This window comes from Psammomys obesus, unplaced genomic scaffold (assembly GCF_907164565.1).
Source record: "Psammomys obesus unplaced genomic scaffold, mPsaObe1.curated_primary_1811, whole genome shotgun sequence".
Taxonomy (NCBI): Eukaryota; Metazoa; Chordata; class Mammalia; order Rodentia; family Muridae; genus Psammomys; species Psammomys obesus.
In genome coordinates, this window is record NW_026596039.1 from 7,514,158 (window position 1) to 7,541,853 (window position 27,696).

The following is a 27,696-nucleotide window of genomic DNA, read 5'->3' on the forward strand; positions in this document are numbered from 1 at the left end:
AGGCTGACAGGAGGTCTACAAACTAGCGCTTATCAAAAGCGCCTTCTCAAATTCATTTCAATATCTGAGCCTCTGGTTTCCAAGGCAACATAATCTTTTCATCAAAGCAACTGGTAAAACCACTGGGATCTGATATTGTTTTGTTGGCAACTTGTCAAAACTGTCATTTGGCTTGAAAAAAAAAACGTTATAGATTTATGTAACCTACAAATATATATGGTGATCTATACCACTAATAATCACTAATAAAGTGCTGCCCAGTAAAACTCTCCCTGCGGCCTCTCTACCCCTTTCTGGGATGGAAAGAGTGTAATTAGGTGGCAGGGCTGGGAGGTGGCTAAGCAGGAGACAAGCTGGAGGGCTGACGACAGCCCTACCAAGGCAAAAGACGATCATTTGGCTTCTCCACAGAACCTCTCTTTCTTTGCATGTGGTTTTTCTGGGACCCTGGGCCCTTCATTCCCTTCTCTCTGACTGTGTCTCATCACTCATCCAAAATACCCACCCCTGCTGTCCTGAAGCCACAGCCACCAGAGCCTATATATCTCAGTGGGTTACTGAGATTGGCCTACAAATAGTACAGGACTGGTCCCACCACCTCCCGGGGCTGAGCCCAGCACAGTACTGTTCACTGCCGTTCTCAGACTGGGAGAGAGCCCTCTGGACAGAGTCCTGGCTCTGGCCCAAGGCAGGGAGGACAATGGCAGGCTGGGGGCCAAGACACCCTTTCTGTTTCATAGTGTGGCTTTGTCTCTGCCCCACAGGCTCCCAGTGAGTACGAGACGAGTCCTGAGCAGCTCTTCTACAGGATCGCCCACCTGAACCGGGGACAGCAGTACCTGCTATGGGTGGCTGCGGTCACCTCTGCAGGCAGGGGAAACAGCAGCGAGAAGGTCACCATCGAGCCTGCGGGCAAGGGTGAGGAGCCTGGCCCTGGGGTCTGATAGAAGCTTCTAGAAGCTCATTTGCGGAATTCCTGCTTTTCCCAATTAGGGGCTGTGTCCCTTTCCCTGCTCCCTGTGACTGTGGCTGTGAGGAATTGGCCGCTAGTCTCCCTTTCTGCATCCACCAAAACGTAGGCCTCTGCTGCCCCCTGACTCTGGAGAAGTCACACAACAGGCTATAGTCAGGCCCCTCTTACAGAAGCACCTTGACTATGCTGCAAACTCTCCTCTGACTTGAGGGGTCCCCTCCATCCCCCATCCACAGCAGAGCCTTTGTCTTACTGCCCAGCTTCTGAAAGAGCGGCATCTCGGGGCACAGGGCTACACAGATGTTTCCGAGGGGCCTTTGGGACTCCAGAGAGAACCTCATGCTGCAACCAGAAGCAGCAGGCAGAAGGGTCTCTCTGGCAACGTTCCTTTACCCCCCAGCAGGCCTGGGCAGAAATAAGACCTCATCAGGGCAGGCCTTGCCCATCCTTGATCTGGACATGAAAGAAAGAAACTGTAGAAAACTCCTAACCTTTTAAGAGAATGATGGCTTTGAGGCCTCAGCCCAAAACCCAGAATCAGCCACACAGTAGAACTATAGGCTATTCTCTGTCTTGGCCAAGGGGCAGACAACAATGAGCTTCAAGTCTTTGAGTGTCTCTGGCCTCTTCTTCCTTCTTCTCCTCCTCCTCTTCCCCTTCCTCTAGGCCCTTCCTCCTGCCCCTTCCCCTCCCTAGTCAACCCCAAGCTCACTTGACTCTTCAGGCCTGGCTCGCCTTGTCCTAGTCCCATTCCTTGGAATGAGAGAAGCCTCCCTGTTGGCCACAGGAACAGAGCCATCAAGCATCCAACTTAGGGTCTGTAACAAGCCAGGGGCTCATACTTGCAGCCAAAAGGCTCTGTCAGCCTTCTATCCAGCTGCATAGCTGGGCCATCCAAGATAGCTGTACTGACCCTCTTGTAGCTCTGAGTCAGAGCTCCTTGCACACACAATTGTCTCGGTATCCTTGCCTCCCTTCTTCCTTCTCCTCAGGATGCCACCAACCCTTTCTCCAGAAATCACCTCCTTCAGAAGCAAAGTCATCTAGAGCCTGTCATCTCCCTAGGACAAGGTCCTAGGACCTGAGCTCTTGGCAGAAGTCTGGCCCCAGCCCCTGTGGACATCAAATGCAGCACATTGCTACACAAGCACAACTACCCTGTGAGGGAGAACACGTCTGCCCACACTCATGCAAACTCACACAAGTACATACATGTACACCCAAACTTGCCCTTCGCCTTATGCGCCTTGCCCCTGCTGGAACATCATCACTACCTAGATGGCCCAGAATCCTGGGAGGCCTCGTCATCCACCATCTCCTCCAGAACCAGCGGGCCTGAGTCCCATCACTTCCTGTCCTGAACCCCAGCACACTGGCCCCATTTTCTCCCAGGACCACCTCCAACAAAGCAGCCAGTTTATCCAAAAGTCTCCCCTGACTTGCATTGTAATTGTGGGGAGCCCTGTGAAAGGGGCAAGGGGGATGTGCAGGGTAAAAGGCAGGGTGGGCCTCATGCTCTCCTCCCTATAGCCCCAGCAAAGATCATCTCATTCGGAGGCACTGTAACAACACCCTGGATGAAAGATGTCCGGCTGCCTTGCAATTCTGTGGGAGATCCAGCTCCGGCCGTGAAGTGGACCAAGGACAGGTAGGTGGTAGGCCCTGGAGGAGCGGTATGGCTCCTGAGAAATAGAAAGCTGTGTAGTCATTATTCTGCCCTGGGATGATCTACAGAGCATACAACACTGCTCATAGAAGTTTACACACCACCACAGGCATACACTCCCAGCCAGTAACCTTCTTCCTGGGTGGGGGGAAGAGATAGGGTCTCTCTAGAAACCCTTGGGAAGTATTGAACCAAACCCCCAAGTGCCCGAGATCCTCTGCAAGCCTGCTCCTGCCTCTCTTCTATTTACCCCCACACGAGGGGGAAGGCCTCTGGATGAGGGAATGTGTGCCATAACCCATGCCACCTCCTCCTCCGGCAGTGAAGACTCAGCAATCCCCGTGTCCTTGGATGGCCACCGGCTCATCCACACAAACGGCACACTGCTGCTTCGCGCTGTGAAGGCTGAAGACTCGGGTTACTACACCTGCACAGCTACCAACACTGGTGGCTTTGATACCATCATCGTCAACCTTCTGGTACAAGGTGAGGCTCTGCAGGGCAGGTGGATAAAGTGGCCGCAGGGACAGAAATTCCATCCTGTTAAAAGACACTGGAGGAGAGAGAAAGCTAATTCTGGGTGTTGGGGAGGCAGGCCTTGGTGGAACAGAGGTGGGAAAGAAAGAGGAGGTAGGAGGGATGAGAAGGGATGTGGAAGAGATGGGGCCTTTCTGCTGGGACCCTCCATACCTTTTCCACTAACATGCTGGTGACTTTCCCTCTCAGTTCCCCCGGACCAGCCCCGCCTCACTGTCTCCAAAACCTCTGCCTCTTCCATAACCCTGACCTGGATTCCAGGGGACAATGGAGGCAGCTCCATCAGAGGTAAGGAGGGGATGGAAGTGTTCACGTATTTCTAACACTTGGTCCCATAATCCCCAAGAAAGATCAGACCATGAGGTATTCAAAGTGTATGAAAAGTGCTCCCAGCCCTTCCATTTGTGAATGGAGCACAGATAAAGTGCTTTCCTCTCTGGGCCTTGGTTTCCCAGTCTTTCAAAGCAGACAAACAGGACATCAGTGCCTCCCAAGCAAGAGTGTGTGACTCAGCAGAGATCTTGAAAGAAGGTGGCTCAGTCTGAGGTGGGGCTAAAAATGTACTTCGAAAAGGCTCTTCCCAAATGGGGATTCTGCTGGTCAGGGACTCCCTGCCCCTCCTAGAACAGTCAGTGTCTTGGGCCTCCCAGCTCTCTAAATCTAATGCTAGAGCTATGAAGAGACCCAGACTCGCCTAGCATTAGAATGTAAGGCCTCCAGCTTGGCATCTCATTTGCATATGCCCATCCCTATGACCTCTGCTGGAGTCAAGGCTGGGTTTCTGCTGCCCTGCCCTTCTCTGCTTTGCCCACTGGAGCCAACCCCTCCTGCAGGCTTCGTGCTGCAATACTCGGTGGATAACAGCGAGGAGTGGAAGGATGTGTTCATCAGCTCCAGCGAGCGCTCCTTCAAGCTAGACAGCCTCAAGTGTGGCACATGGTACAAGGTGAAGCTGGCAGCCAAGAACAGTGTGGGCTCTGGGCGCATCAGCGAGATCATCGAGGCCAAGACCCATGGGCGGGGTGAGGCCGGGTCGGGGGTGGCGATGAAGAGCAGGGCCCAGGAGGGAGGTGGGTGGATTGGAGAGCCCACAGCAGGGAGCCGATGATGGCTATCATGGGGAAAGAGGAGCTAAGTGCATAGGGGGCTCACGGAAGGAGACTCAGCCTTGTTCCCGTTGCTGGAGCATCTTGGTAGACTCGTCACCAGGCGAAACTGGTCTGGACTGGGAGTGGGGTTAGTCGATATGCCTGAGCACCTGGGTTCAGTCCCCAGGACCATATAAACTGCAGTCCTAACACTTAGAGGTGGAAGCAAAGGAATCAGAAAATTCAGGGTCGTTTTTTGTTACAGAGGGAGTTAGAGGCCAGCCTGGGCTACCTAAGACCTTGTCAAAAGCAATTAATTAACTAATTAATTAACTAAAAGATCCTATCTTCCTACCAGGAGGGTCAGAAGGTTGGGACTCTTCCTTCCTTCCACCTCTCATCCTTTAGTGCTGGGACCCCGCTTGTAGGCCTTTCCTTCTCTTGCTTCTCTACTCCTGGGGCCCCTGCTACAGACTCAACTGCAGGAAAAGCCTTCCCAGAGAAGTGAAGAAATCCCTTCTTTCTAGGGTACCCTAACATCTCTCTTTCCCCTTCTGGTCTCCCAGAGCCTTCCTTCAGCAAAGACCAACACCTCTTCACCCACATCAACTCCACACATGCTCGGCTTAACCTGCAGGGCTGGAACAATGGAGGCTGCCCCATCACAGCCATTGTTCTGGAGTACCGGCCCAAGGGAACCTGGGCCTGGCAGGGCGTCCGGGCCAACAGCTCCACCGAGGTGTTTCTGACGGAACTTCGAGAGGCCACGTGGTATGAGCTCCGCATGAGGGCTTGCAACAGTGCTGGCTGTGGCAACGAGACTGCCCAATTTGCCACCCTGGACTACGACGGCAGTGAGTTGGAAAGGATGGGATGGGAGAGCCCCCCCCCCCCAAGGTGTCTAAAATGAAGGACAAATAGAAGCAGACAGGAATAAACCCAGGGTAGAGGGCTAAAAAGCAAGGCAGAGGGGCCATCCGATTGGTAGCAGGTGGGCAGGTGGGCTACTGGTGGCCAGTCCTGACAGGCAGATGAAAGTCTTTGAACAAGATGCAGCTCTTGCTGCCCACTGCCTCAGGGAGACGGAGAGGTAAACTGAGATGGAACTGAGGTCCTGCCGCGTGAAGACTCTGCTAACAGAACGTACTAGTCAAGATGGACAGACAGCCTGCTCTGCAATAATAAATACTAAGAGCTTGGTGGCTCTGTCCAGTGAATGCTCTTCTCTTGTCCTGAGAGAGCTGATTGTTTGTTTGCTTGTTTCTCTTGAGACAATCAGACACAGGCTGTCATTAAACTAATGAGTCTCCTCCCTCAACTCAGAGCTAGCAATATAGGTAATTGCCACAATTTGTGCTTACTGATTTTTCAAAGGAAACCACCTTTTAGCTACACCGTCTTGAACATGGTCCCTCTCCCAAAAGAAAAAAAAAAAAAAAAAACAGCACATCAGCTCTTAACTGCCTTGAAGGGGTTAGTTTTCATAACTTCTTCATGTGTGTGTGTGTATGTGTGTTGGGGACCAAACCCAGGGCTTTGCTCTAGCTAAGAAAAAAAAAAAAATCACTTATTTTTCATCCTCTGTTGTACCAACTAATAATGTGACGTTAATCTAACTGCAAGGAAGTCTGGGAATATTTGGTGAGCACCTAATTGGTGTCTGTCTCATAGTGATGCTTGGAGGGGGTGGGGGGATAAGGGAGAGAGGGAGGGAGAGAGAGAGGGAGGGAGGGAGGAATCCAGGGAGATGCATTGTAGCAAGAAAGCTGAACTCTTAATGGCCAGTTGTCACATGCTAAATTAAGTCCACCTACAGAATGAAAACAGTCTCAGGAGATAGGCCCCAACAAGAAAGTCTTCAAGTTAGGAGATGGATCTTAAACACAGCTTGGGGAACAGACAAGGGCTAGGGTTTGGCAGAGGTTCATATGGATAGACTCTGTCATCTTCCTGCAGGCACCCAGAGACAGAAAATGCTGCTTGTGGTGCAGGAAACAGGGACAGAGTGAGGGGGACAAAGGAGGTATTCTCTGCCAGGGGAATAGATTGCAAGATCACTCCCCCCATGACTTCCCCTGACTAATCTCCTTGCTTTGTTCCCCCCATGCCCAGCTAGATATGGGAATGTAATCTCATCAATCCCCACTCTAGGATTAAACATGAAACCTGGCCAGGCAGGAAAATAACCCTGAGAGAGATCAGGAAAATTGTAAAACAGAACCAGAAAGTCATTAAGAGAGCATGAGAGCTGTGCAACTGCGCGTGGCTGTCCTGATGGGACCAGAATTTAGGGAAGCAGAGAAGGTCTGCAGCTCTGGAGTGGGAGGTGTAGGGCTTGGAGACCAAGGATATCAGAAGTCATCAACAGGCTTCCCCACCCATAGGACTCGGAGTTCATTGCATCCCCGGATTTTCTTCTCTGCCCCACTCAGGCACCATCCCACCCATCAAGTCTGCTCAGGGTGAAGGTGATGACGTGAAGAAGCTGTTCACCATTGGCTGCCCCGTCATCCTGGCCACCCTAGGGGTGGCGCTGCTCTTTGTTGTACGCAAGAAGAGGAAGGAAAAACGGTTGAAGCGTCTCCGAGGTGGGGGGGGGGATTTCCTAACAGCTTTCTAGGGGAGAGGGTGGTGACTTTCAGCCATACTGTCCACCCTTCAGTGGACCACAGAACTACCTGGGCAAGAGACAGAACCTGTGTCCCCTGAAGGCAAGACCTGCCACTCAGACCTCAGTTATACATAGTTTCTCCTCTGTGTTCTCAGGATTTTGTGCCTGCACCAACTAGGGCTGACATTTATACAGGTCCACACTTGTAAAGCCATATTGATTATTAACATATGCAAGTTCCATATTGGTTGACAAATACATCTCTCTAGGACCCTGTTCAGTTCCTGGCCAGGAAGTTTCCATGTTGTATCAAATGTGTACTATTTTGAATATCACCCCCTTTCAATACTTAACACCGTAGTTTGGCATGGATGAATGTCATCTTCTTTGATTGTCCCAGGAACTGTTTCTAACACCTTACTTCATTTTTGCTCACTCCCTTGAAAAATATTTGAATCTGATGCAGAGTAGTTTCTGTGGAAGGGTAGAGATGCAGAGACGAAGAAGGGCCAAGCCATATACTTACAGTGTTCACTATTTAATGTGAGAAGTCAGCGGACAATAGTAGCACAGAAGAGGGAATTAGTAACCTCTCCATGGTATTCAGGACTTGAAAGGGATGGGAAAATGGATCATTCAGTGAATGGTTGGGTGAACGAATGATTAGATAGTTGGATGATGACTGAACATTTAAATGGATGATTGAATATGTGGTTGATAGAAAGATGTATAAATACGAGAATGGATAGATGAATAGTTTGGTGAGGTTGGGGAACATAAATGGTTGAGTGGGTAGGTGGGCCAGAGGATGGGTATTTTTGATGGATAACAGGTAACAATTTGATACATGATATAGCCATCCAAATAGTTGGTTAAAAGAATAGCTGGATGGTGAAATAATGATATAAATGTTGAATGGTTGGTTACATAGTGATATGGATAGTTGGAAAGATGGCTGGATTTTGAATGCATTGTTGCATAGATGAATCAATATCCGGAGCTTCGTTTGTTTGGATAGATGATTAAATAGTCAGGTGGGAGGTATGGGAATATAGATCTGTTAGAAGTGCCTGCCTAGCCTGCATGTCACCTAGAGCTTGATCCTCAGCACTGTATAAGCTAGGCATGATGGTATACATTAGTGAGGTGAGGGTAGGAGGATCAGAAAGTTGAGATTACCCTCAGTCACAAAAGGAATTCAAGCTTGAGGTCAGCCTGAAATTTACAAGACTATCTCAAAAAAAAAAAAAAAAAAAAAAAAGTTGGATGCCCTGATAGTTGGATCACTGGCTGGCTGGATGCATGGATGCGTGAATGGATGGACGTTTTGATAGCTGGATAAAGAGTTAATGAACAGTTAGACAGATGGCTGATTGCATGCAGGCATACTGCTACCTCCACTTTGACAGGTCACACTTAGCTTCTGGGCTCTAATACATTAGAAAGATCTTTTGGTTCTTCTCTCTCCCAGTATCATCACCTAAGAGTCACACTGAGATTCAAGGCTCCTTTGAGATATAGCATGGACTCTAAAAAGTATTCTTGGACTTTGGGGCACAGGTACCCTTGAGCAATCTGTGGGTTGTGACCCCTTTGGGGTCACATAACAGATATTTACATTACGATCCATAACAATAGCAAAATTACAGTCCTGAAGTAGCAACAAAATAACTTTATGGTTGGGGGTCACTACAACATGAGGTTTTAGAGAGTCAAAGCATTAGGAAGGTTGAGAGCCACTGCTCTAGAGGAAAACGTTAAGTCTCTTGGCTGGTGTGAGAACTTAGATCTAGTGCATCTCACTGACCACCTCTGCTTCGTCAGACACTCTCCCCTTTTCTAAGAGAGAACTGAGGATCCTTCACTTGTTAAATTACAGCTGGTTCATGAAGTACACAGAGCACTGAAGATGCCCCTTCCTTTTAGGAAGAGCTCTCTATAAGATGAAAGTAATAATAATAATAATTAATAATAATAATAATAATAATAATAATAATAATAATAATAGAAGGGAGCCAGATCTAAGCCAACAGCAAACTGGGAACAATGAAATCTTATCTTTGTTCTCTTGAGGGTCTTTATCTTGCTCCTTCCACTCCAGACTATTGTCATTTTAGACAGTGTCCCCACCTCATCCACATGGCTCTTCCTGCTCAAACTCCAATCTCACCCAGCTACCTCTCTTTACTGTCTTGCAGATGCAAAGAGTTTGGCAGAAATGCTGATAAGGTAGGTGTCACTTGGCTGCTTTCTCTTTGCTCCCCTTCCCCTTCTCCCCTTCCTCATTCCTCATTCCTCTCCCCGTGCTCCCCTATACTGAAGCCACCCAAAGAGGTCTATATATATTTGCTTTGACTTGCAAAGCCCCTTACCCCAACCTTCTTTGTCTCCTGAGCCACCCACTTCTTTTCCTTCTTCCACAGCAAGAACAACAGGAGCTTTGACACCCCTGTGAAAGGGCCACCCCAAGGTCCACGGCTCCACATTGACATCCCCAGGGTCCAGCTGCTCATTGAGGACAAGGAGGGCATCAAGCAGCTCGGTGAGTGGCCTGATCTAGGTGTCCTCCCCAGGCCACAGCCCATGGAGGATAACGGCAAGACCCATGCCCATGCCCAGGGTATAGCAGAGCCCTACCCACTCAGCAACCCTGGAATTCACTGCAGCTCTTCCTGAGGGCCAGCTTTCTTTCTCTTCCAATGGAGACAGCCGATGGCCTCAGCATTAGACAAAAACAAAGAAGAAAACTGAGGAGGACTTCAGGTGATTCTCTTTCTCTCTCCAGGAGATGACAAGGCCACCATCCCTGTAACTGATGCGGAGTTCAGCCAAGCCGTCAACCCACAGAGCTTCTGTACTGGTGTCTCCTTGCACCATCCAGCCCTCATCCAGAGCACAGGACCCCTCATCGACATGTCAGACATCCGGCCAGGAACCAGTATGAATTAATCCCAAAGAGTTGGGGGAGGGAGTTTCACTCTGCATGGGGTAGAGTTGAATTAACAATTTAAAAAAAAGAAAGGAAGGAAGGAAGGGCTGAGAGCTGGCTCAGAGCTGGCTCAGTCGATAAAACACCCCTGCAAAAGCCTGGCGACTTTGGTTCAGATCCTCATCTCCCACATGAAAAGCCAGGGACAGAGATAAACATCTGTAATGCCAGATGTGGGTTATAGAAGCAGGCACACCCCTAGAGCTCACTGCCCAACCAGACCAACCAAATTAATGAGCTCCTGTTTCAGTGAGGGATCCTATCTCAAAAGACCAGACAGGTGGAAGACAACAGACATCAACCTCTGGCTTCCACACACATGGACACACATGCACACACATGAACACATACATACACATGAATTTTTAGAGAGTGAGCATACAATGGACTAGGAAGGGAGAGTACACAGAGCCTGGAGTCTTCGATGCAGACATAAATGACCTTGAGCATTGCCAAACTTGTCTCTCTGACTCTTGGTTTCCTTACTCAGAAAATTTTGGGTGAGGGTTGGGTCTCCATGCTCTCTGAGGGCTTTGGGTGGCAAGCAGTGACTTTAGACACAGGACCCCAAGTCAAGGACATAGGCGATGGCAGTTAGAAGGCAGCAGAAGAGAGCGCCCCTTCTTTCCCGTGTGGGAGAAAAGGCTAGGAGGTGGAGGTCAGGATGCCACCCACTGCTCCTGCGGTTTTCCTGTCACTCTTCTCCTGGGGGGCAAACCACGTGGTCAGAAAAGCAGTGGATGCTCTGTGACTACTTCTGCCTCGATGCTTGCTCCCCACTGCTCTCTGTGCTAAGTGCCAGATGCCCAGGCCTAAGTGCCCTCAGTTGGAGGGTGCTATCTCTTGCCTCCCTTCTGTGTAGATCCAGTGTCCAGGAAGAATGTGAAATCAGCCCACAGTACCCGGAACCGGTACTCAAGCCAGTGGACCTTGACCAAGTGCCAGGCCTCCACCCCTGCCCGAACCCTCACCTCGGACTGGCGCACTGTGGGCTCCCAACATGGTGTTACTGTCACTGAGAGTGACAGCTACAGTGCCAGTCTATCCCAAGACACAGGTGGGTCTAGGGACCTGCCTGCATTCCATCCATCCTCCCCCACTTCGCCTCATTCTTCGCCCAAGTCTCTGTTTTCCAATCCCTTTCTAACCAGCCTGTTGTCTAACTGGCACACCACTTTCCCTCCCAGCCAGCCACTGACTCTCTTGTGGTAGGGTTTGGGGTGGGGACATGTGACCTTGCTTGGTCAAGGATTTTATTTTGATCTCCCCAAAAAATGATTAGAGAAAAAAATTGTCAAAGAAAGAGCTGATATCCCAGGGGTTGGCCGCTTACTTTTGAGGCTGAAAAATATTCTGTTCATCATTAGCCAATGATCTCACTAGTGCCACCACGACAACCGTCACTTGAAGAACGGGGTCTTCAAGCCCCTTGTGCCCTCATGACCAGGCTTTCAAAAGGCTGCTTGAATTAGGGACAGTGCCACTTCCATCCCATAACCTACTGTCCTCTCCACCCCGCCCCTTCCTTGGGTCCAGACAAAGGACGGAACAGCATGGTGTCTACCGAGAGTGCCTCCTCCACCTATGAGGAGCTGGCCCGGGCCTATGAGCACGCCAAGCTGGAGGAGCAGCTGCAGCACGCCAAGTTTGAAATCACAGAATGCTTCATCTCGGACAGCTCCTCGGACCAGATGACCACAGGCACCAACGAGAACGCCGACAGCATGACGTCTATGAGCACGCCCTCGGAGCCTGGCATCTGCCGCTTCACTGCCTCCCCTCCCAAGCCCCAGGATGCTGACCGGGGCAAGAACGTGGCTGTGCCCATCCCTCACCGAGCCAACAAGAGTGAGTGCTGAGCCCACATCCCCTGCCCTGGCCCCTGCCCCTACCCCACCCCCAGCACCACAGCCCTTTCCATATCTCATCCTGCCAGCCTAGCCCAGTTCCCTGACAACGCCAGAGCAAGGATTTGAGAACAGCTCAGAACCATGTTCTGGCTTAACTTCTTCCTATCCCTGTGGTTTTAAATAAGTTGCTTAACCTCTCTGACCTTAATTTTCTTATTTGTATAATTCAAATGATACTATCTCCTTTGCATTAAAAAAAAATCACATACATGACTGGCACATGGGAGGGGCTTATTATATCGTGGTTATCCCCTTTATGTGGTGGGGGTGCACAGGGATGGAATGAGTGTGCCCCCAGGCTTCTGGTTCTGATTTCCTCTGCCTCTGTGATTACAGGTGACTACTGCAACCTGCCACTGTACCCCAAGACAGAGGCCTTCTTCCGAAAGGCAGATGGGCGAGAGCCCTGCCCTGTGGTCCCACCCCGAGAGGCCTCCATGAGGAACCTGACTCGAGCCTACCACACTCAGGCCAGGCACCTCACTCTGGACCCTGCCAGCAAGCCCTTGGGCCTCCCCCATCCAGGGGCCCCCGCTGCCACCGCCACGGCCACCTTACCTCAGAGGACTCTGGCCATGCCAGCCCCCCCAGCTGGCACGGCGCCCCCAGCACCTGGCCCTACTCCCAGTGAGCCCCCTGCTGCCCCTAGTGCTGCGCCCCCGGTTCCCAGCACTGAACCTCCACGGGCTGGAGGCCCACACACCAAAATGGGGGGCTCCAGGGACTCGCTACTCGAAATGAGCACCCCAGGAGTAGGGCGCTCTCAGAAACAGGGGGCTGGAGCCTATTCCAAATCCTACACCCTGGTGTAGATGTGCTGACATCAGGAGAAGGGCTCCACACTGGGACCTCCACCTTCAGCCCTCGTGCACCAACGTGGCTGGATTATTTATATTAAACTCACAGACGTCAAAAAAAGAAACCCCCAAGTCATGAACACTTGTACATAGGACTTTTTTGTACAAATGAAACTATTTTCTTCTTCTCCATGAAGCCAGGGCACAAAACAAGTCAAATCCTCTACCCCCCACAGAATATGCGGGAGAAATATATACATATATAGGCAGAAGAGGACACAGCGACAATCTATATATCTATATATTTCTCTCACCTTCTTTTGAGACAGAGGCACAAAAACAGCAATTTTTTCCCCTCCTCCTCACTCCCCTCCTAACTAGGTGATTTTGACAACGACCAAAATCCCAACTCAGAGACACTGCATGCGATTTTACCGTTCCAAGAAAACCAGGAGTTGCTTCAATTTGCAGATGCTTACGTGTTAATACCTTTTTCTATGAAAAAAGACCCAGCGCCGTGTGCAATAAAGGTTATGTTTCTACATGGTGGCTTTTTTCCCATCTGGCAAAGGCCGGTGGGGAGGCTAGAGAGACCTCTTCTCCCAGCCCCGGCTTTGACTCCACGCTGGAAGCTCTTTCAAAGGCTTTCACTTAGCCAGGGTGCATCCATTGAGTATGGCTTTTGTTCTCAGATCCGTGCTGGGTTCTAAGGGGTGACCAGCTCCGTGGCTTTGAGCAAGTGCCTAAACCCCTCTGAGCCAGTTTTCTTGTCTGCAGATGGAAGGCATGTGTAGCCCATGCCATGAGGCAGCCTCAGTGGGTGTGTGCTGGAAAACCCAGAGCAGGCAGTGGGAGTCCACTCTCCCCCCACCCCCCAGCTTCTCTTCTAGGAGAGCCAGGGAGCTAGCAGAGTACAGAGGCATGAGCCACTGGTGTACAGACGTGAAAAGTACAAAGAAATATCTATTGTATATCGCTTGGGGATCCTGCCTGCACCCGAAGGTCTGGGCTAACACGGGGCAAGGCGTGGTCACAGGGAGGACAAAGGTCACTGGAGGTCGGAAGGTGACAGACAATAGCGCCTTGCCAGCTTCAGAAGGAATCGGCAGCTCAAACCAGGGAGAAAGAGAGGTGTCAGGTGGGGGATCTGGGTGTGCAGTAACAGCATCTCTGGTGGCAGGGTTCATCCCAGGAGTCTGTCTGAGACCTCCCACTGTGGCCGCAAAGGTTGGGCACAGCAGAGGAAGGCCTTGAGCAGGTCAGAAGCAGGCTCCTACACTGTGACCAGCCCTGGGGAGACAGAGCTGAGGTGACAGAGGACTGAGAAGAGGGCAACAGGTGGCACAGAGAGAGAGAGAGAGAGAGAGAGAGAGAGGGAGGATAGTGTGGCATGTGGTCAGGTCACACCAAGTAGCGTGGGTCACAGTGAGACCCTTCCTGGGATTTGTGGGATGTCCAGGAGTTAGTAAACAACCAGTTTAACCGGTGATGGAACGAGTGAAGATGCTGCGTGAGTTGTAAGTTCGTGGAAATGTGCCCACACCTGAAACAGACCCCAGACAACTGACCTGGTGAACACCAAGGCCCTGGCGCCAGCGCTGACCCTGACACCTGCTATGGCTTTGTGCACCATCTGCAGGCCATGTCTGGAACTGCAGGCACAATAATCTGCCTAGAATTAACTAAGTGGACACACACACTCAACACACACACACACACACACACACACACACACACACACACTTCCCTGCTCTCTGAAACTAGGAAACGAATATGAATCAGACCTTGCTTCTGCAGAACACAGGCAGGAAAAACTAACTCCTCAGAGCCCTCCTAGGGGCTGCAAAAGGTACATTATCATGGGAACGTATTGTGGATCTCTATGGTGTGTGGGGCAGAAGCTAAGTAGAATGCACTGATCACATTGCCTCAAAACCCCATTGCTGATTTGGGAGACAGTGTCAGGATTTCTATTTGACAGACGAGAAAGGCAGGGATTTCAGGGCTTAGAAAACTCTTGCAAGTTTAGACAATCCGGAAGAGATCACAATGAGGCTTTAGCTCTTAAGACTCTGCTTCCTTGGCCACTGAGTCACACTATCTGGTGTTCCACTGTTCAAAGTCTGAGTCTCAGTTCTGCCATGAGAACTCGGCCATTAGAAGAATCCACCCTGTAAGCACGCGTGACTGAAGCAGGTAAGCAACGGATGTGGAGCTGTCCAGTCAGATGAGCCTTGATGCAGGCTGGATGAGATGAGGAGCTTTGCACACTTCTCTTCAGATAGTCACGGTCATGGTGGAAGGGGATAGATGGGCCTCGGGCCCAAGGAGGACTGTATATGTTGAGAAGGAAGGGGAGAGGCAACTGAGAGACAAACAGGAGCCAGCTAAATGCCTGTTCAACTGAGCTGGCCCCTTACTAAGATGCACAGGGTCTGGAATTTCAGACGGGCCAGGCTGGAGCGTAACTCAGTCCGCAGCACATGTGCCTAGCATACATGGGGCCCCAGAGTCAAGCTGCAGCACCCCATAAACCACACGTGCTGATGCATGCCTGGACTGTCAACACCTGGGAGGTGGGGCCAGGAGATTCAGGAGTTTAAGATCACCTTGGGCTATGGGGTAAAGTTGAGGCCATAACACAAATGGGAAGACAGAGGAGGAGAAAAGGAGGGAGGAAGAGAAGGAAGAGGAGGAGAAGGAAATTGAGAGGAGAAAGATCAGAAGGAAGAGGAGGAGAAAGAGGAAGAAGGAGAAGAAGAGGAAACAGGGTTGTACAAAGCCCAGACTATCTTACTTGCTAATAATGTCGAGCCATACCATGATCCCTAGCTATGGAAAGGCTGCCTGTTAGAACCACACCCAGATCCCCGTAAGCCCTACCTATTGTCATTCATCTTCAGCAAAATGAAGACCTGGATCAATCGCCTTAAACGTCTGCTCATCCTTCTAGATGGTTCCTTTGTCCCCTGCAGACAAAGCCACCTCGAAGGCCTCAGTCTTCAAAATGTGGTCCAAAGACCAACATCATCCTCCACACCAGAAGGTTCCAAGACATGTAACTCCTTACCCTGGAGCCACTGGTTATCTCAGGAGCTGCATCTTAACAGCAGTGTGGGGGAGTTTGGGAAGCTCTCTCTAGAAGGCTGTCAGAGAGACCACCACTTGACTCTATGCTGGCCAAAAACCAGAGCTAGACAAGCAGCCTCAATTTAGCTGCACACACAACAGACTCCCTGGAAGACCTGACTAAAAACCACAGAGGCCGGAATCTCACCAACTGGATCAGATCAGAACTTGTCAGCATTTGGTTGGGTAGCTGTATTTTTATTACGGCAAAAATACATACCACCAAATTTTAAGTATTCTTAAATGCCCATTTGAGCAGCATTAAGTAAATTCACTTAACTATGCAACTGTCCCTCTCCATTTCTGTAATTTTCTACTTTCTCTATAGATTTGGCTATCTTGGTGGCCTCACATGAGTGCAGTTGCTCAAAATCTGTCATTTATTTATTTGTTTGTTTGTTTGTTTTTAAAGAGTTATTATGTATACAATGTTCTGCCTGCATGTACACCTGAACGCCAGAAGAGGACACCAATTTTCATTATAGATGGTTGTGAGCCACCATGTGGTTGCTGGGAATTGAACTCAGGACCTTTGGAAGAACAAATAGTGCTCTTAACCCCTGAACCATCTCTCCAGCCCAAAATCTGTCATTTATATATAGCTTATTTCACATGGAACAATGTCTTCAAGCTTCATCCATGTTGTATTTTTACTTTGTGTGTGTGTGTGTGTGTGTGTGTGTGTGTGTGTGTTGTTTGACAACTGGTTGGTTGGTTGGTTGGTTGGTTGGTTGGTTGGTTGGTTGGTTCATTGATTGACTTTTTGAGACAGGGTATTTCTGTGTAGCCCTGGTTGGCTTGAACAGGCTGGCCTAGAACTGTGACAATCCTTTTGCCTTCATTTGCCACATGCATGAAATTCAGGTGTACACACACCGCACCTGGCCCATGTTTTATCTTTTATTGTTATGTTTTGGTTTGTTTGTTTGTTTGTTTGTTTGATACAGTTTCTCTCTATATGTAGCCCAGACTAACCTTGAAGCCTAAAAGTTCCCAGCTTCTGAGATTGCAGGTATGAGCCACTCTACCAGTGTTTTGTTGTTGTTGTTGTTATTATTATTATTATTTTGGAAAGAGAAGATGAGAAATTGATGACAACATATGACATTTTTTACATTTCTTAAATTCTGTGTGTTTATGTGTGTGTGTGCATGCAGCCATGTGTGTGTTCACATATGTGCCAGGGTGTGCAAATGGAAGTCAGAGAACAATTTACAGGAGTTAGTTCTCTCCCACCCAAATCCAAAATGTGAATCCCAAAGATCAGACTTAGTTTATCAGACTTAGGGGCAGGCATTTTTACCCACTGAGCCATCTCACTATCCCTGTCGAATCTTCTATCAGAAATGTACTCCTGTTTAAGGGTGGGGAGTGTTCCATAGTGTGTCTTCACCAGGCTGTGTTCACCTCTCATCTGTGGGTGCTCACACCTTCTGAGCATTATAAACAACACTGCTAGAAACATGAGTGTTCAAGTATCTAAATTCTTGCTTTCAGTTCTCTTGATTTATGACCTGAAGGTTTTCTGAGTTAAATTAACAATTATATACTTCACTATTTGAGAAACTGCCAAACTGTTTTCCACCAGGCATTTTTGTGTCCTTGTTGTTCTTTAGTTGTTAGAGTAATTGGGAGTTGTTTGTTTTAGACTGGATCTCATTTTGTAACCCAGGCTACCCTGGACCTCACATGTAGTCCAAACTAGCCTTGATCTCGTGGTGTTTCTCCCCTTCCACATCCTGAGTGCCAGGATTACAGACATGAACCACCCCTAACCTGGCTTAACGAGCACTGTTGGTGAAATCCATGGTGACATGTCTTGTTTCTCTGACAGTACTGAGCAAGCATTCTTCTACTGAGCCACACTTCTAGGAACATCTGTATAATATTTTAAATGTATATGCATGTTTGTGTGTCCATCACCTTCATGCTTTGTGCCCACAGAGACCAAAAGAGCACATCAAATTTCCTGAGACTGTCGTTAACCTATGTGTGAGCTACTTTGTGGGTTCTGAAACCTGGACCTTCTGCAAGAACAGCAAATGGTCTTAACCTTAAATAATCCTCCATTCCCCAACATCTGTATTTTTAACAAACAAAATGATATCCAAGTGGTTTGGTTTTGTTGTTATTGTTTTACTTGATTTGGCTGGTTTGTTTTGTTTTTCATGACAGGGTTTCTCTGTGTAGCCCTGGATGTCTTAGAACTCACTCTGTAGGTCAAGCTTGAACTTGAACTCAGAGATATTGCCTCTGCCTCCCAAGTGCCAGGGCTAAAGGCATGTACCACCATGCCTGGCCCAAGTGTTTTTGTTTGTTTGTTTTTTACAAGTTTTCAAACATTTATTTGTGTGTGTGTGTGTGTGTGTGTGTGTGTGTGTGTGTGTGTGTTAATAATGTAAAGGTCAAAGAACAACTTGCAGGAATTGGTTCTCTCTTTCTACCATGTAGGTTCTGGGGATTGATCTCAGATGATCAGGCTTGGCAGCTAGTGTCTTTACCAACTGAGCCATCTTGCTAGCCTCCAGGCATTTATTCATGAACCAAATACCCTGAACACTTCAAGTGATACTGAGCTGGACATCAGAAACACAAAGGCCCTGTACTTCTCTCCCTGCCCTCAAGGATACAGATGGGCAGAAACAGCTGGGCATGGTAGAGCATGTCCATAATCCTAGTGATAGGCATAAAGGCAGGATTATTGGGAGCAGTTCTCAGTTACGATCACCAGTCCCAAGGAATGGGGTCAGGGAAGTTGCCATGAAGACAGGGAGGAAGAGAAGGGGCGAAGGGGTGGCCACCATCAAGCCAGTCCTGCTGGATCTGGTTATCATGGGGCAGAATGGAGAGTGAGCTACCTGTCCCAGAACGTATTTGTTGTAGATCGGTGTGGTACGGCTGTAGTGGAACCCTGCCCAGTCCCAGGTAGCAGGAGCCTAAGAAGGGGCAGGATCTGTGAAGCAGTCAGGGAGTTAGACACAGTTAGACTGGAGAACTGACTTCTGCTGCAAAGGCACAGAATCTCCAAGTCCCCGACTTCCCTGCAAGGGCAGTGATGACTCTGAGCGTTCTCTCCAGCTTTGCTGCTTGCCGAGTGCTATTCTGAGGGCTTGTGTAAAAGTGATTCAGGCAGCCACTTTACGTGATGGCTACGTACAGCTGTGAAGCCTATTCATACACGAAAAATGAAGGTGTCAAGAGGATATAGTGGGAACCATTGGCACATACTCCCTTATTTTTCTTTTCTGTTGTGGGGGTTAGGGTGCCTTCCACGTGTGGCAGTCAGAAGACAAGTCAGTGAGGTCAGTTCTCTCATTCCACCTTCACACGGGTTCCAGGGACTGAACTCAGGCTGACAGGTTTGTACAGCAAGCGCTTTTACTCTCTAAGCCATCTTGATGGCTCCTCCCTTTCCTTTTAATTCTTACCATTTCCCAAGAGCGGATGTATCAGTCCTCAGTAGAGATACTCAAGTGTGCCTCTGGTGCCCTCAGCTCTAACCTAGACAGCAAGAGTTCCGAAGCAGGCTGACCATGCCCAATCCCAGGTTTAACCTGAACTGGGTTAAAGAACTGGGGCAGCTTCAAACACAGCCTCAGGCACACTCCCACCCCAGCCCATTTCTTGACAGACAGAAAGTATCCCTCGGTGAATAGGCTGCTGGGGGCACAGGAATGCTCCTAGCAAGGAGGCCTACTGCTGAGCTGACTTTCCTGACTTCAGTAGCATGGTCCCAGCTCAGGTTTAATCACCCAGGTTGTCCTCAGTCAGGCCTCCATCTGCTGAGAGGCCAGCGCCTGGGGAAGTGAAATGGTCACTTCAAAAAGAAAAGTGAGGAAACTGAGCAGCTGCCCAACAAGAATAGCAGTGACCCTTCCTCCAGGCCACCTTGTGCTCAGCCTCATCTGTGGCCAGTGGTCTGCCCAGAGCCAGTGTGGAGCCTATCCTGTTCATCCTACGCTTGGCATCGGCAGCTTCTCCACTGTGCTTAACCCCTTGGCTTCACATGGGAACAACCAGAGGCAGAGGGTAGGCGAGCACTGCTGGAGGGCATCGGGAAATCAACAGACCTGGTATTGGAAAAGACACTTTCCCTAGCGGTAACGGTGTGTTGGGGCTCGGGGGTGAGGAGTCAGAAGCAGCCCTCTCACAAAAGCTTGCAGTTTCCAGAAGGAATTACTAGTATCTGGCATTTTCAAAGAGCACTACGTAGGACGTGGCAGAATGGCTTTGGTGCCATCTGAGCTATGTGGCTATAGGGCCCACTCAAAAATAACTGTCATCTAAAAAGTTCCTTCCAGGGCCAAGATGGCTCCTGACTTTAATCCCCAGGTCCCACATGAGAAAAGAGAATTAACTCCTACAATTTGTCCTCTGACCTTCACAGACATACAAAATAAATGTAATTTTTTTTTTTTTTTAGTTTCCTCCCAAAGCCTCAGGTAACTTCCCTAGGCTTGTTTCTTCCACCGTAAAGCAGGAGTGGGCTGAATAAGCTTCAAGCAATGCATGCTACTTCTCGACATGTGTGTGCTGATGTGGCAATTAGACATAGGACCTTCGGAAAGTGACCAGACATGAAGATGGAGCCCTCTTGAATGGAATTAAGGCCTTAGGAGCCTGAGGAACCACATTTCACCCTCTCGCCGTGAGAGTGTGGCTAGAAAGCACCACATACAAACCAGAAGGTCCCTCACCTTTAGAAATCAAATCCTGCTGGAACCTTGACCCTGTGAGGATACCCTGTACTGTTTGCAATCCTAGTTTATGGTATTTGGAAGGGATGGTGGCTATTCTTGGTTGTCAGCTTGACTGCATGTGAAATTAAATGGAAGGGCATGCCCAGAAATGAAGGGCATGCCCATGAAGGATTTTCAAAGTGGGTGGATCCATTTCTTGGAGATAGGAAGGCACTTGCGTTTGATCCACTTTTTGGTTTGTTCAGTTTTGTCTTTTTGAGACTGAGTTTCTCTGTGTAGCTCAGCTGTCCTGGAACTCATTCTGTAGACTAGGCTGGCCTCCAACTCAGAGATCCTCCTGCCTCTGCGCTGGATTAAAGGAGTGCACCACCACGGCCACTGGGCTTTTGATCCAGTTTTTGAGGCAGGAAGATACACCTCTAATCTGGGCTACACCTTCTGCTGTAAGCCTCTCCTAGGGCATGGAAGCACTTTGCCTGCCTGCTAACAGTTCTTTCCTTCGTTGGCAGTAGAGCCTACTTTGGGATTCTGGTATTTACGAAGACCAGCTGAGACACGCCACTGAGGCACACTAGGTACACTCTACGCTACTGAACAGCACCCCAACCTTTCAGCGTTGTTATTGTTTGTTTTACAGCAGCCCAGACTCAAAATCCCTTTCAGCTGACGCCAGGGGTCTAGGATTTGAGCTTCCCAGCTAGATTCTAAACTCCATGAGATGAAAAGGGATAAATTGGTTTAATTTTTAAAATTAAATATATTTATTTAGAGGCAGGGTCTTACTATGTAGCCCTGGCTGGCCTGAACCAAACTCTGTACACCAGGCTTGGTCTCAAACTCAAGAGATCCACCTACCTCTGCCTCCTGCATGCTAAGATTAAATAGGCATGCCACCATGCCCGGGCAAATACCAGCACCCCTCTCCTTTTTCTGGATATACTGGAGACTGATCTCAGAGCCACATGCACGCTAAGCAAGTAAATTACATAATACTACACTCCCAGCCTCCAAATCCCCTTTCTAAACCCTAGCCCAGGAAGCTTTTACTATCCCAGCCGAAGACCACCAGTTCCAGGATTCCAGGTGTTCAGAACAAGCTGCCAGGAACTGTGCTCGGAGTCTAGAGGAGACAGCCATTGACCCTGGGGTAGCTGTTGGCAATGGGATTTGACTTTCAGGAACAGATAGATCTAGTTCAAATCCTAGTTATCAGCTCTGTGACCTTGACCTTTCTGAGCTCAAACTTCCTCAATTGCTAAAAGACCCTCAGGTTAAGATTACAACTGAGAGCGGGAGAAAACCACAGCACGTGGAAGCATGCAACAGGTGTTGGCTTATTGCCTCCCTCGTTTTCTTCCTCCTTCCTAGGAAGTGGATAGGACAGTGAGGTGTTATTTTGTTTTCCATTGCTTTTCTATACAGATGCTTGAAACACGGTGCATGAGTTGGTTCTCCTTCCTAGCTATTCCCCTGCTGGAAACCTCTGAATGTAGAGGAGCAGGAAAGGGAGCAGGAAAAAACACACTTAACTTTGCCAGCTTAAGACTGGGGTGCCAGGTGAGGCTTTGTCTGCAGCGGGGAGAAGAAACCCACAGTCTTTGGTTCCCCGCGGGTCTCCAGCCTAGCAAGTGGAAATCAGGAAAGGGGTAGACAGTGAATGTGAGCTCCCTGAGGACTGGTGGCAAGGGGAGGGCTGAGGGTGCTCCGGGGGAAGGGGAGGGCGTGCAAGGCTCTACACTTTACTAGGGGACCCAGGTACCTAAAGGTCTCTGAGCCCTGCTTTTGTGTCACTCGTAAAATGGAGCAGACCACACCTGCACTAAACTCCATACTGTTGGGATAATTAAATACCCAGGGAGGTGCTCCATGAACAGGCATTGTCCCCAACTCCCTTTCCCTCCAAAGAGGACACAATGGCCTCCAAAGAGATGAGCAGGTTCACAGGACAACCTCGTAGAAAACGGACTTGCAGAGATTTAATAGATGCAAAATTAAAACAAAGAAAACAACACAAGATTGTCACCAGAGTTGGTCGTATCACATGAGCTGTTCTCAAGGCACACAGAGTGGAACAAATAAGAAAATGGACTTTTTCTGTGTGTGGTTGGCTGATGACTAAAAAAATAACGGAGAGGGTGAAAAGCCAACTGGTTGTTAAGTGGCTTATTCCACGGCGAAGAAATAAGCAATGAAGCGGTGAGACCCTGCGGGTTGCAGGGGGAAAGGCAGCCCACAGCTTCTCAAGACAAGAAAAATGAGGGTGTTTTGTTCAAACAAGGAGACAGATGCCGAGAATATCACCTTTGGCTCCTGCAGAGCCCGCTGAGAATCGGGGCTTCTGGGGCTTGAGCCAGAAGCACCTGGCCCAAGATGGCCCCCGCCGATGCCGGGCGTTAGCCAGCCCCAACCGCCAAACTCTGGACTGGGCCAGGGGTGGCCCAGGTAGGACAGATGGAAACGGGGCTCACAGATATACTTGGGAAGTTAAAGAAGAGAAATATCAAGATGGAGCAGAACCATCCCCATCGTTTTTTGTTTTTTGTTTTTTTATGGCTTTTTGGCTTCCTGGAGAGATAGGTGCTTGAGACCTGAGGGCAAGGGAGAGTTCTAGAGAGCATCCTAGGGGAGGGAAGGATGCTCTCTAGAGGGAAGGATGTGCTCCTGAGGAAAGCACAGTGCTGAGGGGAAAGAGTCTGAACATCCAGCAGGTCTCAGGCAGCTGAGCCCAAACCTGAGACAGAAGACATTTAAAAAGAAAAAAAGAGGGATGGATGTGGTCCTTTTGGGACTGAGGTATCAGAAAGAGGCACAGGCCCAGCGCAGCCAAGTTGCAGGAGGCTATGTGAATAAAGGAGCGCCCTCAACCTCCAAGGAGGTTCCCTAGGGCCCGCTCTCCTCTCTCCCCAGGCAGCTGCTTTAATTGAAGGTGGCTACACCCCTGAAATCTTCAGCAGTCACATCTCGGAGACATTTTGAGGCAGAAGCTCACAGATGTCCATATGATCCTTCTCAGGACAACCCATGGTCAAAGTGTGTGTGTGTGTGTTGTGCGCGTGTGGCTGTTTACAGCCTTGAGGTTTCTTTCCACCTACCTACCCCGTGGTCCCTCCAAGTCCTGGATGGAGGACATGTTTGATCAGAGAGAGATAAAGTGCTGGTGCCTCCTCAGGCACTTGCTGTAGAGGAGGAGGCTCTGCCCATCCCCCCACCCCAGGGCTCAGTAGTGAAACACGTTCAGTCTGTTGTTCTCATCCAGGCCCAGCTGCAGTACATTCGAGGTGGCTGTTGATTTGGGCGCCGAGGAGAAGAGCTGTCTGGACACAAAGTGAAGGAAGACTGGATGGCTGAGCGAGCATGTGTAGGTGGGTGCTAAGAAAGGGTCTAAAGGGCAGATGGGGTGATCCTCAGACACCACAGGGGCCTGCTGTGGATCTCAGCCCTCCAGCTACTACAACAGGCAGGGGCTAAAGCTCGGGGACCAGCTAAAAGGATACACCTTGGGGTCATTCTTGAAATGTTCCAGCCACTTCCTGTTGGACTCGATCATGCTCTGAACGCTGACACTGTCCATCTTGGGGACTTGAGAATGGGAGCGCTGCAGGAGGTGGAGCTGCTCACTAGGAAAGGGAGAATAAGAACAGGCAGGAGGTGGGGAGGGGTGGCAGAGCCAAGCGCCCCCTCCCTCGTCCCCTCACTGGGCCTCCAGCGCCTCTGTTAGGCCTCCAACAAAGAGGTCCTCCTCTGGAAAGGCAACCATCCATCACTTCCCCCATAGGGGAGGTGGTGGCTTGCCCTCCACCCATTTCTGAGCATTTGATGCAGAACCTACTCTGGACCATTCTGCATCTGCCCATCCCCAACCAATCTCATTGGCAAGAAGCACCCTTCTGTCCGCTCTGACACTTCTAGGGCATCATCTCTCAGGCTGGCCCAGAGAGCAGAGACGGTTAGGGGATTTACAGTTAGGGCTGGGGGTGGGGAGAACAGGGTATCTGGCAGAGAATAAGATGAATAGGAGATGAATACCAGAACTAAATAATTGCCTGTCTGCCTCCCCCATGGGTTGTCCCTCTCACTCCAGATGTTGCTCAGCAGGTACTGGAGAAGAAGGGGCCATAGGAGTCAGACAAAGAGCTTAATGGCAAACACAGGCCAGAGTCTAGGGTGAGTGGAGCAGTAAGACGGGCAGGTTTCTTCTCAGGCCCGACAGGCAGCGTCTGTGGAGCTAGTCGGGAACACCCCTCCCCGCACCCACTGAACCTCAGCAGCAGGAATCTGATGTGTCATTTGTTTTGGTGGAATTTCTCAGACAAAGGCAAGATGTAGGAGATTCTGGACTGAACAGGACCCTAAGGTAGGTTTGTTCCCACCTGTCCCTGGTGCCATCAGCCCAGGAAGGCACAGTGAAGACCTTGACTGTGAGCCTGCACCCAGCACAACGGCTTGCTTACCTTACAGACACGTAGCCCAGCTTGTTCTCCAGTGGGGGAGCGCAGCCACTGATCAGTGGGATGCCAGCTGCAACAGCAAGAAGGAGGGGTTCAAGGGCAGCAGTCAGCCAAGCCGGCCCCAGCAGGTCACCTCCATGCTCACAACCAGCACCTCTGCATTCCCAGGAAAGGGCATCCCCAGAACAAACAATGGCGGGGAACATTTCTGTGCTGGAGGTGACAGGCAGGTGACAGACCAGAACTGCCCTATTTACTTTGATTCTAAAGTAAAAAAAAAAAAAAAATCTAATTTTCAGTTTGGGCTGGGAAGAAAGAAGACTTTTGGTTTTACATTCTTTCCCAAATGGTTGCGTTTAAGACTTTACGCTCCTCACCAAAGTAAGGAGACGAGGTCCCAAGGCAGAAGCCAGGGTGGAGGGGTCCTAAGTATAGGGTCAGACTCACTTACTCACTCACTGACTCACTCACTCACTCACAGGGTATTCTGAAGCTTATTACTAACCCTCACTACGTCTCAACTTACTCATCTATAAAATGGGGGTAAATAATTACTTCCTCAGAGAGCTACAATATGGCTAACTAAATGAAGGTGTGTGTGTGTGTGTGTGTGTGTGTGTGTGTGTGTGTGTGTGTGTGTGTGTAAATGCCACAGTGTACTGCACTAACGACAGCTATCAGGAAGACAATAACTTTTTAGATTTTGCCAAGCTCCCGCGCTGATAATAAAAGCTCCACAGTGGAGGCTCAGTGTGCAACATCCCAGCACAGAGCCTCTCCCTGCAGAGCCGCCAGCCAACGTCTCCCTTCACCAGGGCCCCACAGACAGAGCCAGTGGAGCAAAGATGGTGGCAGAGGGAAGGGGAAGGCAAAAGAAGGAGGAAGGGCGATTATGAGAGAGGACGTAAGGGCAGAGGATAGGGACAGGAAGGCTCCACCCGGAAACCAGGTCAACTCGGAGGTGGGGACCTACAAGGAAAATACTTGCGCCACTTCTCCAGCAGGAAATCATCCACAGTTTGTGAAGAGGAGGAAGAAAGCTTGGCGCCCTGTCCTGGGTCCCAGGCCCACTGAGTAGACGCGGGTGAAACAGAAGATAAGGAGGAGAGCTTGGTCAGGGGGGAGTAGGCAGGGCCAGGGACGTTCTTGGAGGACCGAAGTGAGGAGGTGAGGAGCGGAGGCGGAGGCGGGGGCTGGCTGCTGAGGACCTGCGGCGGTGCCTGGGAGTTGAGGCTCCCCAGCACATTCAGCACACCGTTTAGCTCACTGCTGATTCGCTGAAGGGAACTGCTCAGGAAATGAATCTTGTTGGGGTCAGCAGAGCTTGGGGTCAGGTTGACTGAAAGGAAAGCGGCAGATGGTGAAAAAGGGTCCTGGCTCTTGAGCGTCCTCCCACTGCCTCTCCCTGCCCCTGCAGATAACAGGCTTTGTCCTTGTGGGAGGACAAAGGACGGATGGTAGGGCTTCTATGTCCCAGACAAGGGGCCCAAGGACATGGATAAAAAGAACAAGGTCCTTGACACAACTGCCGGCCAGAGCCACTGAGAGCAGGAGGCCCTGGAGAGAAAAGACTGGGGATCCTTGGCCCTTCCATCCCTCCATGGTGCAGAGCCCATACTGATGGCAAACCTCACCCAGACATAGGCTCAGTGCAGGGCTGGGGGCAGGGGACAGGACCACAGCCCCAGCCCTCCGTCTCCCCTAACTGCACCTCTCCCTCCCGGCTTCCCTGGGTGCCACCACTCACTGTGAGGCAGGGAGCAGGACTCAGAACTCTCACTGCTCAAGTCTTCCAAGTCACTGAGATCAAAGGTCACCTTCTTGATAGAGGATCCTTTCAGAGTGTCCTCGTCAGACACCTGACAGGTAGAAGTGGCCATTAGTACTGTCCTTTCCCATGTTTTTTCAATCCACCTGCCACGTGGTAAGTGAGGACTGAGGTCTGGTGAGCGAATTCTTCTGGGGTCCAGGGGTCTATAGGCATCCCGGGAGAGGCACATCATGGAGTCTAATTCAGTAGAGAAGCTAACATAAGAGAACCCAACTGCCTGTGAAACAGTCCATAGGGACCCCCAGGACCAGAGGAACCCCATCATCCTCCCCTCAAATTAGCCTTGCAGTCCCCCCATTTGAGTCTCCCAAACCAAACTTGGGGCAGGGAGGAGATGGCACACAGTCTCAAGGAAGGAAGAGACACCCCTGATGTCACACTTGGTCACACCTCTCTAGACACCATGCAGGAAGAACTGAGCTTGTGCCCAATTCTGTGGTATTCACCAAGAATGCTGTGACCAAGCCGCAGAAGCTCTAAGGGTGGCCTGAACCGTCAGCATAGATATAGACTGCTCAGCTGTTCCAACAGAGCCAATGCCTCTGCTAGCCAACAGCCAAGAGCCTGGGCCTAGAGATCCAGTTCTCTAATGGAGCCTGAAGAAAGCAAGGATCCCAGGAGAGGAGGGAGAAAGGGGCCGCACTAGGCCGTGTGGCCACAGGAGGATACCTCCTCCTGTAGAGAAGATTCCAGTTGGTTCAGTTTCTCTTCTTTCTTCTTCAATAGGCCATGGCCTTTTCGCATGGCTGACTTCATCTCATCCAGCTGCCTGGTCTCCTGTGGCCAGGGAGGAAAAACAGCTTTAGCTCAGATGCTAGAGTCCCAGCTCTGATATTTGCTGGCTCCGTGGTCATGAACACATGCCTTAACCGTCAGTCGGCTGCTCATCTGAGGGAGCCACTACCTTGCCCTCAGGTCCTGAGAACTAACAGGAACGTGTGTTAGGTGAGGAACTTGCATGCTAAGTCTCAAGCTGCTGACAGAACGGTCACCATCACTGCACTAGCTGCTACCACC

General features: G+C 50.0%; 2 protein-coding genes across 6 annotated transcripts in view; one reads left to right on the top strand and one right to left on the bottom strand.

Annotated features, from left to right (window-relative positions):
• Dscaml1 (DS cell adhesion molecule like 1) overlaps positions 1 to 13,096 on the top strand; it is a 309,086-nt gene extending 295,990 nt beyond the window's left edge. For all 3 annotated transcript variants that reach the window (XM_055621955.1, XM_055621957.1, XM_055621956.1), the window contains 13 exons: positions 765 to 918; positions 2,504 to 2,621; positions 2,962 to 3,125; positions 3,366 to 3,464; positions 4,010 to 4,198; positions 4,831 to 5,118; positions 6,697 to 6,852; positions 9,074 to 9,104; positions 9,299 to 9,417; positions 9,661 to 9,813; positions 10,727 to 10,921; positions 11,401 to 11,712; positions 12,111 to 13,096. In XM_055621955.1, coding sequence (XP_055477930.1) covers positions 765 to 918; positions 2,504 to 2,621; positions 2,962 to 3,125; positions 3,366 to 3,464; positions 4,010 to 4,198; positions 4,831 to 5,118; positions 6,697 to 6,852; positions 9,074 to 9,104; positions 9,299 to 9,417; positions 9,661 to 9,813; positions 10,727 to 10,921; positions 11,401 to 11,712; positions 12,111 to 12,586 — 2,454 coding nt within the window. In that variant the 3' untranslated portion in view covers positions 12,587 to 13,096. The remainder of the gene's footprint in view (positions 1 to 764; positions 919 to 2,503; positions 2,622 to 2,961; positions 3,126 to 3,365; positions 3,465 to 4,009; positions 4,199 to 4,830; positions 5,119 to 6,696; positions 6,853 to 9,073; positions 9,105 to 9,298; positions 9,418 to 9,660; positions 9,814 to 10,726; positions 10,922 to 11,400; positions 11,713 to 12,110) is intronic.
• A 9,258-nt stretch (positions 13,097 to 22,354) lies between these two features.
• Positions 22,355 to 27,696, bottom strand: part of Cep164 (centrosomal protein 164) — a 62,833-nt gene continuing 57,491 nt past the window's right edge. For all 3 annotated transcript variants that reach the window (XM_055622032.1, XM_055622031.1, XM_055622030.1), the window contains 6 exons: positions 27,349 to 27,456; positions 26,596 to 26,707; positions 25,822 to 26,187; positions 24,852 to 24,918; positions 23,895 to 24,017; positions 22,355 to 23,714 (listed from right to left, as the gene is read on the bottom strand). In XM_055622032.1, the coding sequence (XP_055478007.1) occupies positions 23,618 to 23,714; positions 23,895 to 24,017; positions 24,852 to 24,918; positions 25,822 to 26,187; positions 26,596 to 26,707; positions 27,349 to 27,456 (873 nt within the window). In that variant the 3' untranslated portion in view covers positions 22,355 to 23,617. The remainder of the gene's footprint in view (positions 23,715 to 23,894; positions 24,018 to 24,851; positions 24,919 to 25,821; positions 26,188 to 26,595; positions 26,708 to 27,348; positions 27,457 to 27,696) is intronic.